Genomic DNA, 24,305 nt, shown 5'->3' with positions numbered 1-24,305 from the left:
TAAAGGATTCAAAATATTCCATAAACTTATTTGATAAAGCAGCAGCAGGGTTTGGGAGGACTCACTCCAATTTTGAAAAAAGTTCTACTGTGGGGAAAATGCTACCAAACAGCATTACGTGCTACAGAGATATCCTTTGTGAAAGAGTCAATTGATACAGCAAACTTCATTGTCTTATTTTAAGAAATTGCCACAGCCGCCTCAACCTTCAGCAACTACCACCCTGATCAGTGAGCTGCCATCAGTATGGAGGCAAAATCCTCCACCAGCAGAAGGTTATGACTCGTGGAAGGCTTAGATGATTGTTAGCATTTTTAAGCAATAAAGTGTTTTTAATTAAAAGACTTTTTTTAGACATAATGCTGTTACACACTTAATAGACTACAATGTAGATAGTGTAAATGTAATTTTTATATGCACTGGGAAACCAAAAAATTCATGTTACTTGCTTTATTGTGCTATTCGCTTTATTGTGCTATTCGCTTTATTGTGGTAGTCTGGACTGAACCTGCAATATCTCAGAAGTATGCCTGTATATTTCTTTTTCTTTTTGTAATTTATATCTTACACCAATATAGTAAAACATTTATCATTCGGCAAACACTGACAAAGAGTAATACACATGATTTCACCATAAATATTAATTTAGTGAAAGGTTAACTGGCTTAGTAATTTTCATGCAAATATGTCAACATCAGTGGTCAGGGAAATCAAATGACTGTTAAAACACCTCTATAGTGTTGCTTCTAACACTCGTTTATTAATTGGAACAATAAACATCCTGTTTTCTATCATCATATTTGAGATTTATGGCATCCAATAAATATAGGCATAATTATTTGTGTTTTCTTTTAAAAAAAAAAAGCATATTACATAACAGAAATGAATCAACATATTTAATGACAAGTATCCTTCTTTGGAGATGTAAGTAATTCAGTTTTATTGCTAGATTTCATTCCCAATGCTGCTGAACCTATTACCTCTGTGTTTTCCCGATAACAGAAAAAAACTTAACTATGTAAAATCAAAAAGACTGCATCGTTATTAAATTCCCCAGGAAGGGGAAATTCAGAAGAAAATTTTCATCTTTTTAAGGTACTTATCACCATCCGATTTGTTGGTCATTTGGTAATCTATATTCAAACTACACTTTCCTTCATTTGTATGAAAATGAATTAACTTCAATAGTAAGTACAAAGTCTGTTTTCTCATTATATAGTCACATCTTGAAAAATATAAAATTCCTCCAAGCATGAAGGACACAAGCATTCGAGTAAAACAAAGCAAAAAAGAAAAAAAAAAACATCCAAGTTTCTATCCTAGGCAATTCAGTAAAAATTTCCCAAGAGCTATGAAATTTTATCTAGATAGTGATCACCATTTTTCCCAAGAACAATTCTAATGCTTCAGAGTGCAAATGCAAAGTGCTATGTCAAAATCACTCACTGACTTTCCATTTCTTATTGAATTAAGTGTAACTATTCACATAGGCATTATCAGTTAGAGGCATGGGTTCTGACTTTACCTTCCCAACAGAAGGTAAAACCACACTCTTTCCTGTACTTTTCAGTCTCCTTGCTTTCACTCATATTGTTCTCTCCATTTGGAATATAAACTTCAACTGTGAAAATCATACATTTCCTTCGATGTCTATCTCAAATACCACTTCCTCATTAAATTCTAAAGCAGAATCTCTCTCCTTTTGAACTGTACAGCAGTAAAAATATGACAAAAAATTTTAAATACAATATTAGCAAATCAAAGGTAGGTATCAGATTAAGATTTATTTTATAAGTGTATGGCTGGTATAACATTAGGAAATCTATCAGCACACTTACAGTACACTAACAAATTAAAGGCGAGAGACCGTATGATATGAACAGGTACCAGAAGAGTGTGTGATAACATACAGAAGCCATGCTTGATTTAAATAGAGAGAGAGAAGGGGGGAGAGAAAGAAAGAAAAGAAAGACTTTCTAAATATAAACAAGAGCATTTGACTGAAACCAGTATGAAACACACATTAGAGAGTGAAATACTAAAATCATTCCCATAATAATGAGCAACAAGGAAAGATGAAGACTATCATTGCTATTATTTACCATTATTATTCGTAGCTTTTAGCTAATACAGTGAAAGAAAAATAATATAGATTTGAAAAAAACACATACTGACTTTTCCAGATAGCATAGGAAACCCAAAAGGACAGGATTTGGAGCTTTCAGGCTTGTGAAGAAGAATGCATCTAGATGCCAGAAAGGCAGTACACTCTGAACTCCACAGGACACAAGCTCCTGTGCTCAGGACCTCACCATATGTATCTCTTCAACTGGCTGTTCATTTGTATCCTTTAGAATATCCTTTGTAATAAATCAATAATAGTAAGCAATGTTTCCTTGAGTTTTGTGAGTCAAATTATTGAACCTAAGGAGAGGGTCATGGGAACCTCTGATTTATACCCAGTAGGCTAGAAGTCAGAGGGTATCTCAAAATAATCTAGTAGAGGTCAGGGAATTAGTTAGGGTGGATAGAGTGAGTGGTGTTATAGATGAAACAAGACTGGCTATCAGTTGGCAATTGCTAAAGATTTGTGAATTATATGTAAGAGTTCACTATACCATTGATTTCAGTGTTTAAAGTTTACTATAATTAAATATCCATATATAATTACTGACATTAATAGATGCTTCACTTGTTTCTTGAAATTCAGATGCCACTACTAATAAAATGATCTCACTGGGTTTTTCCCCCTCCCCTAAAAAATGTCTTTGATAACCGTTATTCTATGGGATCAGCATTCCTATATATATATCGAAGTTTGAGAAGTTATTTTACGTCCCATAAGCCCAGCCTGCTAGCTAACATAAACTATTAGGTTATGTTTGAGAACACATTCACCTTGTAAAAATTAAGAAGAAAAAAACTGCTACTCTGTTTCATATCCCATTAAGAATCGGTAAAACTTAAAGTCCAGCAATGCATTGTGTCAACACAAAGGAGTGGTCCTCCTTTCCTGATGGCCTTACATGTACAGTCATGTGCTACATAAGGACGTTTAGGCCAACAATGGACCGCATATATGACAGTGGTCACATAAGGTTATATACCCATAACATAATACCCATACGATAACAATATAATTTTACTATACCTTTTCTATGTTTAGATACACAAATACTTGCCATTGTGTTACAGTTGCCTGTGATACTCAATACAGTAACATGCTGTTCAAGTTTGTAGCCTAGGAGCAATGGGCTATACTATCTAACCTAGGTTTGTAGCAGGCTCTATCATCTAGGTGTGTTTAAATGTACTCTATGATGTTCACACAAAGACCGAATTGACTAAGGATGCATTTCTCAGAACATATTCCAGTCATTAAGAGACACATGACTATATATATTAACTGTCGGCATAAAGTTTGAAATCTGCTTTCCAGAAGATTCAAAAGCACCTTCAGAAAATCTACACGTACACATAATTGTCAGCAGCTGAAAGTCTAAAGGAGGAGTTTGAAGGAGAGTAAGATGACCATGCATCTCTATGCTTTAAAGGCCCCAAGGGCTTTTCAAGGCTACAATTAAATGTGGCTTGTTGTATACTGACTGATAGAGGGGATCTGAATTATTCCCTAGCTGGTGCTGCATTAAACCATTTTTCATTAGAATTCCTTTTTCCAGACAGAGCAATACAAGCTCTGCTGCCAGGTAAATGTCCTGGGAGAGATTGTCCTATCACGTAACAGATCAGGAAGTAAATTTTCATTTCACAGAGGAGTCCTTGGAGGAATATTTTAATTTTCCTTCTGAAAACACACCTAGTCCTCTTCCCTTCTAAAACTCTCTCTCTCGTGTGTGTGCGTGCTTGCTCGCTCTCTCTCACACACATATACCCCCAAACACACAGTCTATAATTAGGCCTTAGTTTAAAATACACCCAGTCGAATGGAAATAATGAATAATAATGTACCTCATCATCAGCCTGTCGCAATCGGGCAACTGCATAACGCCTCACTGTTGGATTGGTGTAATGAGAGGATAACAGCTCCAGTGAATCTTCTACATCCATTGGCTTCCATTTTCCCAGAAGTTCCAAGGCCTGTTTGGCCTCCTGAGGTAGGTCCCAATTAACACATTTCAAGAATTTTGTCAAAGCCTAAAATCAGAAAAGATTTTCAAATTAGAAACAAGAGCCTGTTCACTAGGATAGGATAGAGAAGGTCAAGAGTGCTAGGCAGAGTTCTACTTGGTCCTGGTGGCAAAGTCAGAGAGTCAATGACAGACTACTTATGTAAACACCGAATGAAGTTATACATACGATCCTGGAGAAGGCCTGTGGGACAGAAAAAAAGCATGTTCCTGTAACTTTACATTTTGCCTGCCAAACCACTTGCAGAGCACTGTAAATTTTAAAATGTATTGGCTTTTCTTCATTTTGTTTTTGTTATTTTAAAATACTACAGGCCTCAAACATGGAAATAGTTGAGAGATGTCTCATGAACACTAAGATGCCTTGGCGACAACATTCATTTTATAACATCAACAACATGATACAAACACCACATCCACTCAATGAAAGGCTCAGAACCCAAGCACAGGTAGAAATTCCCACCATTAGTCTCACTCTCCATCACGTCCCAGGGTATGATCACTGGCTTTCCTAGATATTCACACATGAGGATTCAAACAAAGTAGAATTTGTAACTACTTAAAAAGACAGGCAATCAAAAACTCAAAACATACTCATAAAAATAAATAAGTACAAAAAGCAGCAGCAAATAATCTATAATTCAGCTAGCTGTTTGCAGCATCTTTCTGGAACCTCACATCTTTAGATAGGGAGCATACTGAAGTTTTCACAAGACTGTCAGTTAAGTAAATTACCTTGGAATATAGTACCTGTTTCATAAATAATGAATGCTCTTTTAAAAATGGTACACGCTTGTTTTCCATAAAGAATGACCCCTACTGCTGGATCTCCTAACTGACAACACTTTTCCTGGCTGAACTCAAGATGTTTTCTTCTTCTTCTTTCCTTTCCTCTAAGAATTTATCTGTGAATTATCTCTTGAACAAAGACAAAACTTTAAATTCCTGCCCTGCCCAAGTAAAATTTTTTATTAGTAAATGAATCAAGTTCTCAAAAAACACTCACTCAGACAATAAAACACAACTTCTGGTTACTATGACATAAAATGAACTAAATTTTACTAAATTAAGAAAAAAAGACACTATGAAGATTTATCTAGTCCAATGCTTAAATTTTACATAACCTCAGCAAAGCTAAATGGCTTCCTCATCACCTCACAATGATGAGTGAGCTAGACCTAGAATCCAGATCCACCAACTCTCAGCCCCACGCTTCTCTCACCAGGTGGTATACCTCCTTACCATTAAGGCGCTGCCATTCCCTAATTAGCTAAACCCATGCCCCTTGGGGCCATTATTCCACCAACAATGATCTCCTAATTCCATTCCCAGTCCCTGTCAATTATTTCCTAACAATACTTCCTATATTTCCCCTCAGTCTGATTCTCATTATATAACACATCTGGAATTTGACACAGTCTCCTAGCTTAAGAGCCTCAATACCAGTTTCTCTTCTTATCATTTCACACAAATTCTTACTCAAGTTGGAAGTGATCTTACCACAAATCTCCCATTGTTAGCAGAAATTTACTCTACAACACCACTGCCAAAAAGAAACCCAATATTTACTTAAGCAATACCTGGAACTAATTTCCAAAGTAGCCGTTATATTCATAGATAGCTAAACCATTTTCTTTTGATTTTAACTATAATGAACCAAAAGACAAAAATGTCTTCACATTAACTTCTCATTGGTCAGTTTCGCTCTGAAGAGAATGAAGGTAAACTTTGCCCCACACCATGTGGACGCCTTTCTAATACTTGAAGATGATTACCATACCATTATAATGTGGATTCAGTCAGAGGATAGATATAACTAATTAACTAATATTGGTTTCTTTCTGAAAACATCCCATTGACACCTCTCACCACAACGCAAACCTCTATTTCATTGAACTCCCGTTGTCCTTCTATGCTTCAGTGCAGTTAACCAATTTTATTTATGACTCTAGCTCTTATTGACAAGCCCTCCTTATGCTCTTAACCGAAACAGTGATAGCTTCTTTAAGGCCAGCCTGCCAAAAACTCAACTTTTCCAGGAAGTTTTCAGCAACTTTCAGCTAGCTTTTCCTACGAAAGTTGGCTCAATTTTACTACCATCAGTTAAATGATGTTCTTCTAACTGCCAAATGCTTCTGTGGGCATTTTTATCTCTACAACTGGAGTCTGCATTCCCCAAGGACACCTGTCCGTTTCCTCTGCGCCTCTCGCACACCATTTAGTTTAATGCTCCCTCTCTCCATATAGATTGCCCTACTAACTTATTCCATGAATTTATTTTGCACTTCTAAAATGTATTTCTAGGTTGAATGTGGAAACAAAGCAATACTTCTTAAATAACTACAGTGAAAGCTTTTCCATTTCACAGTACATCAGCAGTCTTAATAGAAATGTGTGGTGTGTACTCATTATAGGCAAATCTTGCAGCATGCCAATGTACTAAATTCAATAACTGAAACAATCTAACTCCTAGATTCTCAGATTTATACACTTATTAGCAAGATTTATAGAGTACACTGCTGCTCAAGAACATAAGGCACTGTACAAAGAATTTCACAACTTTATAATGTTAAATGTTACAAATGTAAACAAGGAGGCAATAGAATGAAGAAGGAAACAAGGAGAAGAAGAATGAGAAAAACAAAAAGTGTAAGAATTTGAAGACAGTAATAATAATGATGACAATTAACCCCAGGTCTTTTATACATGCTTTATTGATCCACGTAAATTAAAGATACAGGATTCAAATGCAGGTTTATCTCTAGAATTTCCACAGGTAACAGAAGAGTACAAGTTTTAGAGCCAGGGTGTTTGGGTTCAAATTTTAATTCCTGGCTCCATCAATTATTAGCTGAGTCACTTACAGCACATAATTTAACATTTAAGGGACCCATTTCATTAGGGTTGTGGTAAAGATTAAGTTAGTAAATATAAAATGTTTAGAGTAGTACCTTGCATGTAATACTCAAGAAATGTTACTTCATTATTAGTTATCATTGCTATTCTATTTCTGATGTTGAGTTTACTGTCAAATGTAAACCTTACTATACTTAATACTATGTTTTATATTAACAGCAATGAATATTTTGTCAATCTCCTTCCTGATCTTAAAATCACCTTATTGTTACTTCCTATTTGTAGAATCATAATCACTTCGGAACTGACAATACTATATCATTTCTAATTTTAACTTCTACCAACTTAATTATTAGAAATTTCTATTTTGCTGCTCTTCCGATACTGTCAATTCCAAATACTCAAAAATAAAAACATCTCCTCATCCTCTTCCTTCCACCTACCATATTTCCTTATTTCAGGATCAGGCCCAAACCCCGGGAATCGTCTCCAGGTCAACTAACTTGCACAGTTTCCTTTCATTCCCTTGCCCTCCAACACCCTTCTCTAAGTCAGTACATACGTCTCTCTTTTTTCATTTTCAGCTCTGCTCCAATCTACCCTAGTTTGTCCTCCTTAAAATATCACTTGTTAAGACACTTTTTCTTGCTTTAGTGGTTTCCTGTTGCCAGTGAAATTCAATTCCCAAGGGTAGAATTCAAGGCTCATCACAATCTGATGCCATCTTTTCTATTTCATAATCATTCATACAAACCTTTCTGTCTCCTGAACCTAACAGCCTGCCTTACTCATGCTTTTCTTCCCCATGAAAAATGATCACCAAATAAAAAATGCCATAAAAGTCTGCTCAAACTTTAAGGCCAATCTTAGCTGTGAAATCTCCCTCATGTCACACAGCACACTGACCTTGTCATCTTCCACATATCTATTATAGTAACGACCCATATAGTAAACTAAGACAGTGACCCTTAATCAATTACTATCCTATACTTCTCCATTTTTTTTATTGTGTGTAAATATCCTTAAACAATTTTAATTTATATGAATACAGTGACATGATATCTCAAAGTCCAGATCCTTATATAATGCTAGGCCAAGAGTTGATAATAAATGCTTGCTGACCTAAATTCATTTCTGCTATGGTTCACCAACAAATTCTTGTCCAGAGACACAAATATGATTACCGTCCTGATGTCACTGTCTCAGAGCAGCCTTATAAGAACATTCAGAGCATTTCTATTATCTTCACTATACGTGACTCTTCCTACTGCTTTTGTTCCCTCATCATAATCAAAAGGTATGGAATTAATGTATGTTATTTTTAACTAATATTTTTACAAGAACAAAGGCCATTATAAAAGCTAGTTTTGAAAAATTACAATATTCACATTTTAGGTTCCACAGAAATGAGTCCCTTCCTACCTGCTGTGGACCACAATTTTTAAAATACTTCATAAATTTAAATGGTTGGACAACATTATTACTGTGAACTTTTTAGGTATATCAAGTCCAGACTAGATTTTCATCTGAAATACTTAAGACAGGTCATTTAAAATAAAATAGGTAGAAAGGCTAAATTTACTTAAAAAATAGAAAGTATAACTTTGTAAGAACCAATTCCTCAAATTTGTTTTCTGAGCACTGCCTTCTCTTCTCTAGGAAAGCTTTTCACCCCTAGGTTACCTGGCTTTTGGGCCCTAAGTCACAATTTCTGAGGGCCTGAGACTGAAATAATTTCTTTGTGTAAATAAATTAAGGGGCATGGGTATAAGAGTATTTGTTTTTTACAAAACCCATTTTAAATTATTACAAGGATATCAATGTGGCTGCATGAATAATTCCTTTGGTCACTTCAAAGCCTACAGATACTTGATTTACTCAAAAGTGACTCTGGAACATTAAGACATATTGTTCACTCTATACTAGTGGTCGTAGGAATCCTCTATAATATGTCCTGACAATTGAAGTTTCATCATCCACCTTTCAAAAACTTGAAATCAACTAGTTAAATGAAACTTGTCACATACTTTATATCACTTGAGAACTTTATTTCTTTTGCACATATCTAGAAGTAATTGAATTTCAGTGAGAAGTGACTACTTGTTTAAACAAACAATTTTTCTTGCAAGCCTTTCTTTCTGAGGAAGTTCTGCTCTGTAAATCTATTCTATGCTTCTTGAATCTGTACATTCTAACAGGTTTAATTCAATATCTTGGTGTGTATTTTAGATGACACTGTGCTGCATTCAAGGCGCAATATCTGTGACCAAGTTTATTCTTCATTTAACACAGTACCATGATATTAACTAAATCTTTTCATAAAACATAAAATCACAAACTTGTGCTTCTGTTGATGAATATTTCCTTTTGTTCAGTGAAGAAGAGAATAAAACTCAAAGCTACGGTAAATTTAAAATTCCTCTCTCGTTCTTATTATAGATATAAAGGAGAAAATAAACATGATTCATCTAGAAAGAATTTCCCAAGGCATCAATAAATGATAAAGAGGAAAAGCTGAAGACTTAAGATGAGCTGTAACGATATTTTTATCTTTACTATAGAAACTAATAGAAATACAAGTGGTTCAGAAAAACAAGTTAAAACAAAGTAAAGACTGTCTCATGAGATTATAAACATATTAATTCATTCACTCTTGCATAATTATATAACAGCTTCCTGACAGATATTAATTTTCCTGATGCTACTCTGTCCTACTCCTAATGCATTTCAGAATTACTGCTAAAGTACATCCATGATGTTGCAAATGTTTTCTCTACAATTCTCTTTTCTATATCTTCACTGAGTCCCTTCTCTTCTAATTCATAAATGCGAGCATATCAATCAAGAGGCAGCATTTATAAGCTTTGTAATTCCACATAGACTCCTAATCTCTCTAAGGCTCAAGTTTCCTCAGCTGTAGAACAGTGACAATAATATGTACATTGAGGAGTTGTTACAGGATTTAAAGGATTCCTGGTACATATAGCTGTTTAATAAACACTGGCTGTTATTATTATACCTTAAGAGTTAGTCCTTGGCCCTCTTTTCCAAGATTTTACAGACTATTTAAGAATTAGAAGAATCTGGGCAGGGTGGCTCACACCTGTAATCCTAGCACTCTGGGAGGTCAAGGTGGAAGGATCGCTTGAGGTCAGGAGTTTGAGACGATCCTGAACAAGAGTGAGACGCCATCTCTACCAAAAATAGAAAAAATTAGTCAGGTGCAGTGGTGTGCGCCTGTAATCCCAGCTACTCAGGAGGCTGAGGCAGGAGGATCACTTGTGCCCAGGAGTTGGAGGCTGCAGTAAGCTAGTGATGACACCACTGTACTCTACTTTGGGCAACTGAGAAAACTGTCTCAAAAAAAAAAAAAAAAAGAAGAAGAAGAACTAGAAGAGACAAAGAGAGACAAAAGACAAAGTTCATGATCATGTGATCATCTCATAGTAAATATGAGCAAACTAAAGCTCAGGTAAGTGAAGCAATTTGTCTACAGTCAAAAAGCTTCTTAGTGGCAACAGTGAGACTCAAAACCAAGTCTCCACACTCAAGTTTAGGGCTCACTACTTCATCACAATTCTCTCAGAAACATTATCTGCTTCATGGTTTCATTATGAAAAGCAAATGTCTAGTTCTGACCTAGCCTCTCTCCTGCATGCCAAGCTGTATGCTACCCCACCAACTCAATTTTCCACATTTCAAATTATATTTTTGATACTCTCCTTCCAGCAACATCTCCTCCAGAATAATGTAGTTTAGTTCTTATAATAGTGTAAATATTTTCCTAGTCACTCAGGTTCAAAGAGGTAAGAAGAATGAGATAGAAGAATGAGACAGGATGCACCTACTATGTACCAGGTACTCTGCCAGCTTATTTATCTCTATTATCTTACCGGTGAAGGAGAGTTGTCTCCATTTAGAAAAATAAGGAAATCAAGCTTCCAAAATGATTTGCCTCACCCTACCTCATCAACATAAGATATAATGCTGGAAACTGAACCGAAGTCTCTCTGACTTCAAAACCCATTCAGACATTGTCTATATGTCAACAAACAGATACATGTATCTTTGTATGTATACCTTGGTAATTTTAAAAAAATCAAGTATCTCATATATTGCTCTGTAATTTTCTTTTTGAAGGTGACAATGACTCTATGTTTCTGTGGCAGTTCCCTCATCTTGATCATTAGTAACAGTCTGGAGATAAATTTGACATATGAGTATTTTCAAGACACTCACTTTTTCTTGATTAGTAAGATAATATCTAAACTTCCAGACAAGATCTTGTTCTTCATACGTAAGTTGCTTGGTTGGTGGATAACTCACAATAATCTACAACAAAGAAGAAAAAGGACTAATTTTATCAACTCTATAATTCCTATATATTTCCAGTTCACCTACAATTTTTCATTTATTTAAATGTTTCTATAATAGAATTACAATACAAAGAAGGAAAATGTACATCCTGCCAAGTAAAACTTAAAATTGCTATACTCATCCATCCAAAAAGTATATTACTAGAATGTGAGAATAAAAAAGAAAGTCATACTCCATATAAAGTATATAGTTATGGAACTCATTTAATTCAACCAAAACTAAACAAACCAAAATAACAACACCCTCCATACACACCAAAAGAAGAAAAAAAACAAACAATAAACTCTTCACTTGTCAAGTCTATGTACATAACAATGCACATGTACATACAAAGTCCTCTCACAGGCAATGTCGTAGGGCCAGTTTCTAAGAATGCTATATAATGAAAGCATATACTATTTGTAGCTCTGTCTTCAGAGCTAATAAACTGACTAAAAAGCCCCCAAATGATAATAGAACTGCAGATATGTGAAATTGTTGACATTATGTCGGGTTCATTGACCTGGAAAAAATGTACATCTGAATAATTTTCAAGTGAAATGATATCGTGCCAGTCGTACCCAAAAATATGCATTTAATTATTTTTATATTAATATTTTATAAATTATCTTACATTTAATTGATCCCTTGTGGCAGCATTGGGTTTGAGATCACGATCAGAAGGTCCACTTCTTAAACTTCGAGCAAGCTTGTGGTGTTTGCTCTCAACTAAATTCTCCTATAAATTATTTAAAAATATTAATTGAGAATGCAAACTTTACCAAAAGGAAATTTCAATAGTGAGTCAGAAATATAAAAATAAATAGGTACTTACTTAAGACCACTTTATAATACTCACTGTTTTATTCTGGTACAACTTTAGTCTCCTATGTAACTTAAAAGTATGCACCCATTTCAAGACTGGGAAACTAAGTATGAATTCAACTCCCCCATGGCCATACTATGCATGTGCGTGCACATGCCATTCCAGTTTCTTAAAATGTCTGCCTTTCACTCTCCACATATTCAAGGTTTTCACATCCTCTATCCACTCAAATACCACCTTCACTCTAAAATCTTCCCTGGCAACCCAGACTAAAGCATTCCCTTTTCTTATCAGCTACTAGTGACCTTGTGACATCACTGTGCTGTCATCTTAACAGTTATTTAAACTGTCGGTTACTGAGGGCAGAGACAATGATCATAATGCTTGAATATACACATCTGGTGCTGTCTATTTTACTCATCGAAAAAATAATAAGTTTTAACCATATTGTCATATATGTGCGAATTGTCTGTTCATGTCTTTTTCCTAATTTTTGGTTAGCGTTATGGTCATTTGTCCTTTAATTTTTAAGAGTTCTTTACCATATCAGCCTTTTGTCTATGATGTATGTAGCAAGTATTTTCTCCCAGCTTGTTAAGTGTCTTTTGACTTTGATGGTGGTTTCTGCAATGCAAATTTTTTTAATGTAGTCAAATTTATCAATCATTTCTTTTACTGCCTCTGAATTTTGTATTATAGTTAGAAAGTCTTTCCTTACGCTGAAAGTACTAGTATGGTTTCATTCTTTTAACATTTAGATTCCTAATCCATTTGGAATTTTTTTTATATATAATATGAGGCATGGATCTAATTTAATTTAATTTTCCAAATTGGCTAATTACATTCCCCAGCACTATGCTCCAGTAATAAAATGCCACCTTTATAATATACTAAATTTCTGTACACACTTGGAAGCATTTTTCTGTTCAACCAGTCTATTTGTGTACATACATGCGTCAGTACCACACTATTGTACGTATAGAATTATACCCTGTTTTATTGTCTGATATAGTGGTATATCAGCTCAGCAGTACCCAAAGAATCCTTGTTGAAATATATTCCTCCATTCAGCAAATATTCATGGCTACAGGCTGAACTGAATTTTTGAGCATGGGGGGTGATGAGACCCGTTTGCTCTTTTTTTAATCTTTTGTTTTATGCTTGCTTGCTTTCATCTAAAAGTAAAAATTTTTAACAGGGGCCCTAGTTATTTTTTGGTTTTTTAGTTACAGCAATTACAATATAAAAAATAATTAAAACAACTATAATTGCTTATGGACATTTTCTTTAAAAAGAATATACTAAATACACAGACAACTCATTTACCTGACATTTTGGTATCAGAATTACATATAAGTGAAACCTATGATCTCAATATGAAAAAACTTGTTTACACTCAGTCTTTTTGAAGGTAAACTATAAAGTATATGCATCTGGGTTTGAATATCCAGAATGCAAAATACAATTTGATTTTATACTGAAATTCAGTGCCAATTTGAGATATATTAACTGGATTTTACTATACCATGCATAGAGACTACAAAGGTATTTAGAGTGTTTGTTCCTACAATATCCTCAAGTGACCTTTTTTCTAACTTTTCATACTCTACTTTTTTTCCCTTTATCTCTTGCTTTGATGTTAGGGCTTCAACTATTAGTTCCCGCTTTAATGATCTAATACTTACCTTGTCCAATGTGTTGCTTTTAATCTACTTTGGTCTGATTAGGGAGGTAACTAATCTAATTAGAAATGTATAAACTAAGAATAAAAAGGTTCAGAGTAATATGAAGAAGTTGTAATTGAATATTATGGATTCTATTGTGCTGCCAAAGGATTTCGTGCCTGGAACTTTCTAAATCTAAAGATGTCTAATTAAACTTCTATTGCAAAGTAAGAATTCTTACTTTTTCACATCCCTGAGAAAGAGCCATCATCTCGAAATTTTGTTAACAGGCAGGTATCTCATCATCACCCATATGTACCATGTTCCAAACTGTATAGTTCTAGTAGCTACAGTGATTTTTCTTATTTTACAACAAATCGGTCTCCCTATAATTTTCATCCACTAATTCAGATATAGAATTCTCCTGACAAATATTCCTTCTATAAGATGACCATCTTTCAAATACCAGTTTTGCCAAGTCTTCACTTCAAGACTACAATCCCTCACTCTTTCAATAATTCAAATAAAATGATTGCCCAACCCTACACCATCCTGATATTATTTTTAGGATGTTAATATTCCTTGTAAAATTCCATCTGAAACTGATTCCAGATAGTGGAAGTAAACTTACGAATCACTTCTGGATAACTGAGGTGGTTACATATTACTTTTTTTTTTTAAAGAACGTGCACGGTGTCGCTAAGTCATAATCACTCTAGAGAAAAGTGCTTTCATAAAAAACTTGCACAATAACTTACCATAGACATCTGGGGGTCAGGAACTTTCACTAATTCAAAGCTTGTTAAAATTGGAGATGACTCATCACCATCCTGGATTACAGCACAGTAAGTTTAAAAAAAAAAAAAGAAAATTTAACCAAATGGTAAGAAACAATACATGATACTGTACACTCCAATGTATTTTAATTCTATTTAATGAACATTATTCCTCTCTTTTAAAAAATCCTTATCTTCTTTCAACTACTATAAAATACATATCCACTTTTTACCTCTTTTGTTGCTGAGAAAATGTTTTAAGAAAAATAAAATCTAACAAAAATTTGTATTATAATAGTTTTATAGAAATGAGGTCTCAAAATTAGTAGATTGTTTTTGTTTGTTCTTTTTTTAATAATCTCATTCGTAATAATAGTAGATTAAAAAAAATGTGCTAATATTCAAACTCAGAACAAGAAACCATAGCTGATAATTACAATATGGCACAATGGATGTGTTGCATCATTTGCAAAAACTAAGTGGATGTTGGTAACTTTTTTAAGGTACCACAATTAAGATCCATTCAAAGGAGCAGAATTTTAAGTGGGGGGGTTAATATTACTCAAATTTATACACAGCTAGAGAAGCAGCACCATTGCTTCTCAAAGGGACAGGTACTCAACACAATCCAAACTTGAATAACAAAAATCAATCAATTTTTAAGAAGTAAAGCTGACTTATTTTGTTAGTATTATCAGTTTTGAAGAATGTGGCTTTTATTTTTATCCAGTTCAGGCAAGAAAGGTAATTCAGCATAATAAATGTCACTGCCAAATATACTGGAATAGGCTAAACTAATGAAGGTCAAAATTCATTTTCTCACGACTGTATGCACATCAAGCTTTTCTATCGCTTTCCAAATGTGCGTATATATTCAATTTTAGATACGTGCAACAAAATCAGGAGACACTGAGAGAGGGGAAACACTGTGACTTTACTTCAGTTCAGTAATTGAGTCTTACAGAAAACCACAAATTCCCACAGCCGTTGTTTAACAGACTTGTTCTCAGTCACAACACCAGAAAACACATTTATCAGCCCAACTATGACAAGTAATCTTCACTAAGGCTATCTGTCACAAAAGACAGGTGACAAGAAAGTCTATTTCTATTAGCTTCAATACACTGGCCCAGCAATCTTTACACTAAGTGGAAATATGACAGGGTGGGTAGACAGGCATTAATTTATGAGCAATTTTCAGGAAGTAATAGAAAGGGGTCAAGAACCTTTTCAAAAACACTTGAAATTCTTCTAATTTCTATTCTATTATTATTTCATCTGCTATCAAAGCTGTCTTTCAAAAGACCCTTCACATCTCTGATGTTCAAAAGTACCACCTCTATTAGCATGATTTTGCAATATTAACTCTATAGGGGCAGAAAATATTGCTTTCAATGAAATTACATATAGTATAAGAGATTTTATTAAAACGTACTTGTGACAAAACAATTTCTCACCTATTTTCCCTTTCTGATACGGTTTTTCTAATAAATTAACAAACAATGTTAAATCATCTATCTTCGTAGTTTCTTTTTCCCCCAAGGAGTATCATTTATAAAATAAAAGGCTAAAATAAGTTAATATTTCCTACTCTTTTACTACAATAAAAGGGCTATAAGCTAAAGGAAAAAAATACATAAATATTAACTTGAAAAAATGGTCATAAGTTAACTATGGTCATAAGTTAACTATACAAACCCTAAACCTTCATTATAAAAGCCTTTCTAATAGCCACTTGTAGTTATAAAATTATATATTTTTTAAAAATCACTTGGGACAGCTTGAACAAATAATACTAAACTGTAAATGTAATTTAAAAGGGCTGCTCCTAATGAACAAATATACTGCATATAAGCTTGGTTATATGCCAGAAGAAATATTAATCCACTATCACTCCACGTATCAAAAGTCTGCCATCATTTGCACTGATTTAAACACTTGTCTACTATTTCCACTATAATAGAAGATACCTCGTTTATGTGGTTTCATACCATGCATACAATTATTTCTACGGTACTTAAATGAAGCCCCATCAACAAGCATTTATAAGGCAGTTTTTTTCAAGTAGCTATGTACCAGACACAGAACTACTTTCTTTTGCATAATCAGCAGACCACAGCAAATCCATAACTGCCTATTTGTTATTACTCAGCCTGATGGTAACATGATTTTCTTACTTTTACATACACTATATAAATAAATGAACATTTATGAAGTCATTAATAAGCATACTTATGTTAGGGCCATGTAGAGAATTCCAACACATTACATACATAGTCAACAAACATACCCTTAACTTTCCACAGCTTACCACGTAAAGAATAAGATTTCTTCTTTTTACATTTCAAATGAATAATAACTGTAAATAAAGCTATTGCTTTAGTGACCTACTTGCCAATTTGCAGAACAATTAATCAAAAAGTTTTTAATCACTTGCATACTTATTGACTTATTGAATTCCATAACCCAGAACCACATTACATGAATGATTGGCTTTTGTAATCTTGTTGCAGCTATATGATTTGATTTGTATGTACATAAACAGCTGCTGCTGACAGCTGTCTGCTGCTATCCTGCAACCAAATAATTCATCTCAGCAGGAATGACAGTAATTTTTTTTTTAATGTTTTCCCTCCCCTCTACTTTAGAGACCAAAAACATTTCTAAGGCAAATACCTTTTCATAATAAACAATACCATATTCCTTATCATCACACTTGACACATCGAAACTCAACCATCAAGTACATGAAATTAGAACTTCGTTTTTCACTCTAAAAAAAACAAGAAGAGATTTTCATAAAAAAATCATTTTCAACATTATCTTATCAGTATGTGTCATTTTTCCCAATTCAGTAATACATGTATATATCAAGTTCAAGTTAAAACAAATTTTTATTTCATTATATACATGTAATATTTTATACAGCACTATTATTTTATTATATACAGCACTCCTGTCTTATTCAGTAGTGTACTTACAGCTGCCTCCTCAAACTTAACATTTTTGATTTACTCAGTAATTTGGATTTTATTACATAAAATCTTAAAGGTATTTTGCATACATTAGCAAGAGAACTATTTTATTCCAAAAATAAAAGATGTTTTCTACTTCTAACGATTTTAAGCAAAGTTCACCCTTAAACTAGTATGACTAATCCAACTACAGAAATAAATGTAACCAAAATTAAAAGTTAAAAAAAAAAGTGTGCAACTAAGGACAGAGGCCATCTGAGCTTACCAAGTATAACCTTTAAAAGTTTTTCACAATTTATAAATGGTCTTAAAATGATTTGTCATTTGTAAATTTTTATCCACACTGGGGAATAATTATTTCTTTCCTCAACATAAAAAAATGCTGCTTCTTTATATAAATGTGTCCCCTTAAAAAAAAAGCAAAACATAGTCATGCTCAACAACAGGAACATACTCTAAGAAATGCATCATTATGCAATTTTGTTGTTGTGCAAACATCATAGAGTGTATTACCTAGGCTACAAACCTACACTGCATGTTACTGTACTGAATACTGAAGGCAATTATAACATGATGGTAGGTATTTGTATATCTAAACAGAGAAAAGGTACAGTAAAAATATAGTATTATAATCTTATGGGACCACCATCATATATGTGGTCTATGGTTGACCAAAACGTCATTATGAGGCTCCCTGATGGTTCTACGTGGATGATGAAGTGCAAATACAATGAAGTCTAAAGGGTGATTAGTCTTGACCCGAAACAGCTTTACAAATGGCTTTAAGTCTAACGCACACAATCATAAATTGTTCAGCTTTATAAAGTATATTACAGTCTACTGTGGTAATGGTCTCCTATCTTTTAAAGAGTAGAGGTGGGGAGGGTGAGAAAGGCTGGGCAAAGTAAACTCTAACATTACATTTTCTACCCCCAGAGGTATCTAAGTTGAAGAACAGAAAAATATAAGCATTTTGATTAAACTCTTTTTGGAATGTGACTATTATAAAAATTACAAAAAGTAAATCCTTCTTCCAGTTTGAGTATATGAGAATGTATTATGAATAAATTTAGAAAAGATACCAAATATTCAAATTGAATATAAATTTTGTTAAACAGCAATACATTCATTTAAAAAAGAACAATGGTAAAATCTAACTCTTAGGACAGTTGACTGTAAAATTAAAAACTTCTCTCTCTTTCCACCTGCTGAAAACTATTTGGAGAATATAAATTAAATCAGCTGTGCCTTAATGGTGGTCATTTTGAGTCAGACACATCACAAAATTGATATCCTTCTCTCCTAATTTCACTAACACGATTATTAATTCTGTTCTCTAGGCACAGAATGTTAGGCCAAACGTCTGGTATTTTAGAGAAAATATACAAAAAAAAATTCTTTTTGTTATAACTTTAGAAAAGAATCTCATTGGAGTCATCTTTAAACATACACACTGGCCCAATACGTGGGGACAAGGAAAAAAATTACTAAATCAAGTAACACTATTAAGGGTGCAGAGTCCTGTATGCAGTACATAAGACAAGCAATATATTAATTGGAGGCAGAACTTGCTAAAGATAATTTATGGTAAGTGAAATGAAAAGCTACCTCTATGCTGATGGCAGATTTATTCAACACTGACTTGAACTTGAACATGAGATGCCATTAAAGAGAACACACAAGGTGAGGCAACATCCCCGAAAGGGCTTCACTTACATATTTAGTACATCTTAGGATATCAACTACCTACCTCATGATCTGACATTACATTTAATAATAAGAAAGGTAGATATCCCGAATTTTCCATTTATCAGCATAGAATTCACAGATACAGAGGTTAACTTGATAATCTCACATTTCTGAGATACCCAACAATAAACAATTATCAAAAAATTGTTAACTTAGAAACCTGGAGAAAATATTTTAAAATAAAAAAGGATACAACTCACCTCATTTATCATTTCTATTTCTCTAAATGTCAATCTGTCCAGCCAATCTACTTTCACCATGTGTCCCTGTCGATGAGCTTTCGTAAGCTGCAGAACAAATACAATGGGGAACATTTTAATATAGTTCTAACAGAAAGGAAAATAAAGGATGGTAATGTCAATTTCACATATGATATATTCCTATACACAACAAAAACCATATACAACTATCAGGATAAGAAATTTGGCAAGAGGTAAATCGTTTTTTTTAAAGTAAAACATTTTTCTAAAAAAAGTCCATAATCTGCCATGTTTTGACATGCTAAAAAATAATGAAATCTTTCCTGAAATTATCCCCATTTTATATTTTTTATATTTTGACCATTAAAAAGGGAGGAAATTGTAATAAGAACAGTTCCTTGAATGGGAAATAAGCCACTGTTTCTCTTTGCTTCCCATGTTTCAATCTAACAAACATTATGAAAAATGACAGTTACAGACAGTAAGGCATTTCTCTGGAACTTATAAATTAACACTCTAAGGTTTAAACTCCATACATATGCACACATGCTTTAATTTTAGGAAACAGTGATAACAAAGATTTAACTTTGTAGTATAGTAGTTGGTAGAATCCTATGAGGTCCTACATACCAATCTACTCTTAGTTTTATAAATTAAATAATAATACATCGACTCTTCAAATCCACAGAGAATTCAAGATAAGTCTCAAGGTCTGAAATTAGAACTAAGTTCTGTAGTGAAAGTATAATATTAAACATCAGCTTTATTAATGTATCAAAACTCACTTTCTAAAAAAAAAAAAAAAAAACTCACTTTCTTTCTTAACAAATTCACAGCATAAAGCAAAACTGGGCATTAAAGCGTTACATACTAGCTTATCTGTGTCAGTTGTCTTCCTCTTCATTGTCCACGTCATGACAACATTCCTACAAGGACGCCAAACACTGACACCAATTATTACCTCTCTCACAGAACAGAATGTGATGAGGCCTTTTTTTCTCCTTCACTAAATTATTCAGACAAATCAGAAATGTTCTAAAGTCATTTTCATGGGCCCCAGAATTTATGTTTGCTGCTAATGTGTGTTACTTCCCACATAGCGTATGCTTAGCTTTCCTATTTCAATATCAAATATGACCTTTCTCAATCTTACGAAGAGCTACCAAAGAATGTAGCTAGCATGGCAATACTAAAATTGGTAAAGCCACTTGGTGGACAAGTTTAAATTATCCTCAACACATTCACATTTGTGCACCACTATTTGCAATACAGAAAAATTAGACATACAAGGAAGCAAATGTCCATCAATAGCGGAAACTGCTCAGTAAACTATGGTACACACACACTATGAAATACTATAATCAAAAAGACTGAGGAAAATCTATATGCCTTGATGGGGAAAGATATTGTTGAGTGTAAAATGACACAACTGTTTCATTTATGTTATGACAACTATTTACATGTTTGTCTCCTGCACCAGGCTTTGAGATTGAGAGCAGAAATTCTGGATATTTCTCTGTTTTAGTTAATCTTATAATTTCAGAAGAACTGAATAGTTACCACTCAAAATGTCTCCCTAGCCACTGTCCTATTTACCTAACACTACATGACAAACCACCCCAAAACTTAGTGTCTTAAAACACTCATTTTATTATTTCTCATGATATTTGGAGAAATCATCTTCTTAAGGGACATTTGAATAATTTTTTCTATTGGTCTCACATATAACCCCTTGAGAGTCTGTGACTCAGTCATTTGGTGGCTGAAGCTGAGATATCCAAGATGGCTTTACTCGCATGTCTAACACCGAGTGGAAAAGGGAGGGCTTAGCTGGGATAACAGGGTGGTGGGGTCTCTCTTTTTCTCCATGTATTCTCCGTGCTGCTCCCTCTCCAAGTGGTTTCTCAACATGGTAACTCCAACGGAATAGCTGAATTTCTTACATGGTAGCTCAATGTTCCCAAAAAGTGCAGAAACAAAAGCTGTCATGCTCTATTGCCCGGAACGGACACAGCATCACTTCTGCTGCACTGTGTCAGTTAAAATGAGTCACAGCACAGTATAGATCTAATGTGGAAGAATGTGACTATCAGGAGGCATGGTTCATTGAGGGTCACCCTTAGTGACTGGCTAGAGCACAGGACTTATTAAACATTTATCAGAGTCCATGCACATAACACAATTGATTGTTTGATTACAAAGGAGCAAGTGGGTGGATTTTGGAGAGGGCAAAGTCAGCCCCTGGCTGGACTTTAGGCAACAGGGAAAGCCTAGAATTAGCTATGACAACTGCTAAATGATTAGCCCCTGTCTTCTTCTACAAAAAAATCTAACTCTCTAACTAACTCAGTATACTACAGTCTCTTTTCAGTTCTTCAAACCATAAGCCCTTTTACTTTTAGGGCTCAATGCAGATTAAACAAGTATTTATTAATAATTGGATTAAAAATATTATTAGAAATTTTATAAAATTTTATGAAATTATAAAGCATTACACAAGTTATAAGCAGGTACCCTAATTAGCCCATAATCGATGTCACCGCATCTCTTGTAGGTGCTGATAATAATGTAGACAGACTTGGGTGGTTTTCACCAGTACAAAGCAGCTTCTAGTTATCCCCAATCCAGGAACTTCTATAGACACTACAGACCAAAAATGAACTTTAAAACATAGATGACAGTACTGACCTACTATTTTATTACTGGCATAACAATTTATATTTCATTCTGGGCCTGAAATGTCAGTGACCTACATCTTTCCAAAGAGAAAATCTGCATTCTGTTAAGCAGCAGGGTAAAAGTAATTCAATCTGTTTCTATTGCTTATGAAGAAATAATCCTCACTAGGATGCTCATTCTAGGAAGGAGACAGGTCAAGAAATTGGTTAAAAAGTGACATTCTCTCTTTTTATGGAAAATAGGTTTCTACAGAATTCACAAGAAGTCATATAGAGTTTGGGAAGAAAAACCCATTGTCACAAAAAAGGCATAACTAAGCCCTAACTGAACTTCTCCAAGAATTAAACATCAAGGGGTTTTAAGAGCTATTTAAATAAGAAGGTCTCCAAGAACCATATAAAAACACGCCCAGTAAATTTCCTGGAGTACTAACCATGCATTATCAGATTTAATGGAATAATAAAAATATGTGCTTGAGGAAGATGTCTTAGAATAGGAGTTGTTTAATAAAAGTACCAAGGACAGAGCTAAAAGTAGGCCAACTTGCAGCACTGCACACAGACTTAGAACAGGGAAAATGAATGTCAAAGCAGAGCATGATCTCGGAAACAGACAGATGCCCAGACCACCACAACTCACAGTTCATCGCTCCTTATTCTTATCTCACTATACTATAAGCTTCGTGAGTGCTAGAGCTCTAAATGGTTGACAGAACCTAGCACTTATTCATTCAATGACTATTTATATTTACTGAAAGACTTTCTATGTGGATAGGTGACAGAATAGAAAACAATGCTTGCATACTTTGGAATTCTGCCCAACAGCTTTGGGGATTTAGAGGAGAAGAATTAAGGGAGGAAGAGACTAACACTCAAAAGAAAGCTGGAGGGAAGAAAAATGATTCCTGCCCTTGGTTAATTTTCCCTAGTATTTATACACTTTGAACATAAATATATGTTACTCGATTGCTACTGTAACAAACTACCATCATGTCCACTGCCCTCACAGAACTTCAAGGTGGAAAGGGGTGAGTCATTCATATGGTAAGCACTTAAAAGTGGAACTGTAAATTGAAACAGTGACATGAAAGTAATAGTGGGAGTGGGGGGAGGTCCTGAGAAGGTGTCTCAGACAGGTAACATTGAAGCAGACCTGAAAGATAAGGAATTAGCCAAACAAACAGGACGAAACCTTCCAGCAAGAGGAAATCACTTGTTTGTCAGCACATCAGTAAACTCAATGTGCTCAAGTATTATAGAGACCAGAATCATAGACCTCAATAACTATTTACTGAATAAATCAAGTTTCGTTCAGAGTGGAGAGTGAGAACATCTACACATACATAAGATGCTACACTGGGAATCAGCTTTCTTAAGGTTCATCATGATCTAGATTTTTACACTGGAAAGAGTAAGGAGGACTGAAAAACAATACTTATCTGTTTCAAGTCTGTCTAAAATTCTGTGGGAAGTAAATGGGGAGAAAGAGACAAAAAGACATAGAGACACATACTGACTCAAAAGAAAACTGGAGAGAAATGATTTCTGCCTTACAAATTTTGCCTTGGCCAGCTTCTTTCATATTCATATACCTACTTCATCTTTTCTTAAAATTAATTTTTTTATTTGAAAATATGAGTGGGTACAACCGTTCTTGTTACGTGGATGAATTGTACAATGCTGAAGTAAGGGCTTTTAGTGTGCCCTTCACCGGAATAATACATTGTACCCGATAAGTAAGTTTTTACCTCTCACACCACTCCCTCTCTCAGACATCAATCAATATACATTTATTAATATTAAACAATGCCAGATACATGGTTCAAGTTCACAGATTCTATAAAGAGTAGGTTAGTTTTGTTATTAAGAGATGGTACAATTGTTCAAGTAGGATAATATCTAGTTATGAAAACAAAATAAGCACATAAGATAGAATATTAACTGATGAAATGAAAGAATTTGATCCTGACTTTACGCAATCACATACTCACTTTTCATATCAAACCAACAGGAAATTTAAAGTAGATACTGGCTTTTTAACAGCAAAGGTTTGCAAGCATTTTTAATATCCAAACACA

At 34.1% G+C, this 24,305-nt stretch overlaps 1 protein-coding gene across 1 annotated transcript in view; it reads right to left on the bottom strand.

Moving 5' to 3' along the window:
- PIK3C3 (phosphatidylinositol 3-kinase, catalytic subunit type 3) overlaps nucleotides 1-24,305 on the bottom strand; it is a 137,573-nt gene that overhangs the window by 84,596 nt on the left and 28,672 nt on the right. Inside the window, exons 4-9 of the mRNA XM_012665090.1 lie at nucleotides 19,550-19,636; nucleotides 17,303-17,398; nucleotides 14,609-14,680; nucleotides 11,995-12,099; nucleotides 11,244-11,336; nucleotides 3,970-4,155 (exon numbers count right to left, since the gene is read on the bottom strand). Of these exons, the coding sequence (XP_012520544.1) occupies nucleotides 3,970-4,155; nucleotides 11,244-11,336; nucleotides 11,995-12,099; nucleotides 14,609-14,680; nucleotides 17,303-17,398; nucleotides 19,550-19,636 (639 nt within the window). The remainder of the gene's footprint in view (nucleotides 1-3,969; nucleotides 4,156-11,243; nucleotides 11,337-11,994; nucleotides 12,100-14,608; nucleotides 14,681-17,302; nucleotides 17,399-19,549; nucleotides 19,637-24,305) is intronic.

The sequence above is a fragment of the Propithecus coquereli genome, unplaced genomic scaffold, assembly GCF_000956105.1.
Source record: "Propithecus coquereli isolate 6110/MARCELLA unplaced genomic scaffold, Pcoq_1.0 Scaffold96, whole genome shotgun sequence".
NCBI classification, from domain to species: domain Eukaryota; kingdom Metazoa; phylum Chordata; class Mammalia; order Primates; family Indriidae; genus Propithecus; species Propithecus coquereli.
This window is presented reverse-complemented; position numbering and strand designations above follow the sequence as displayed.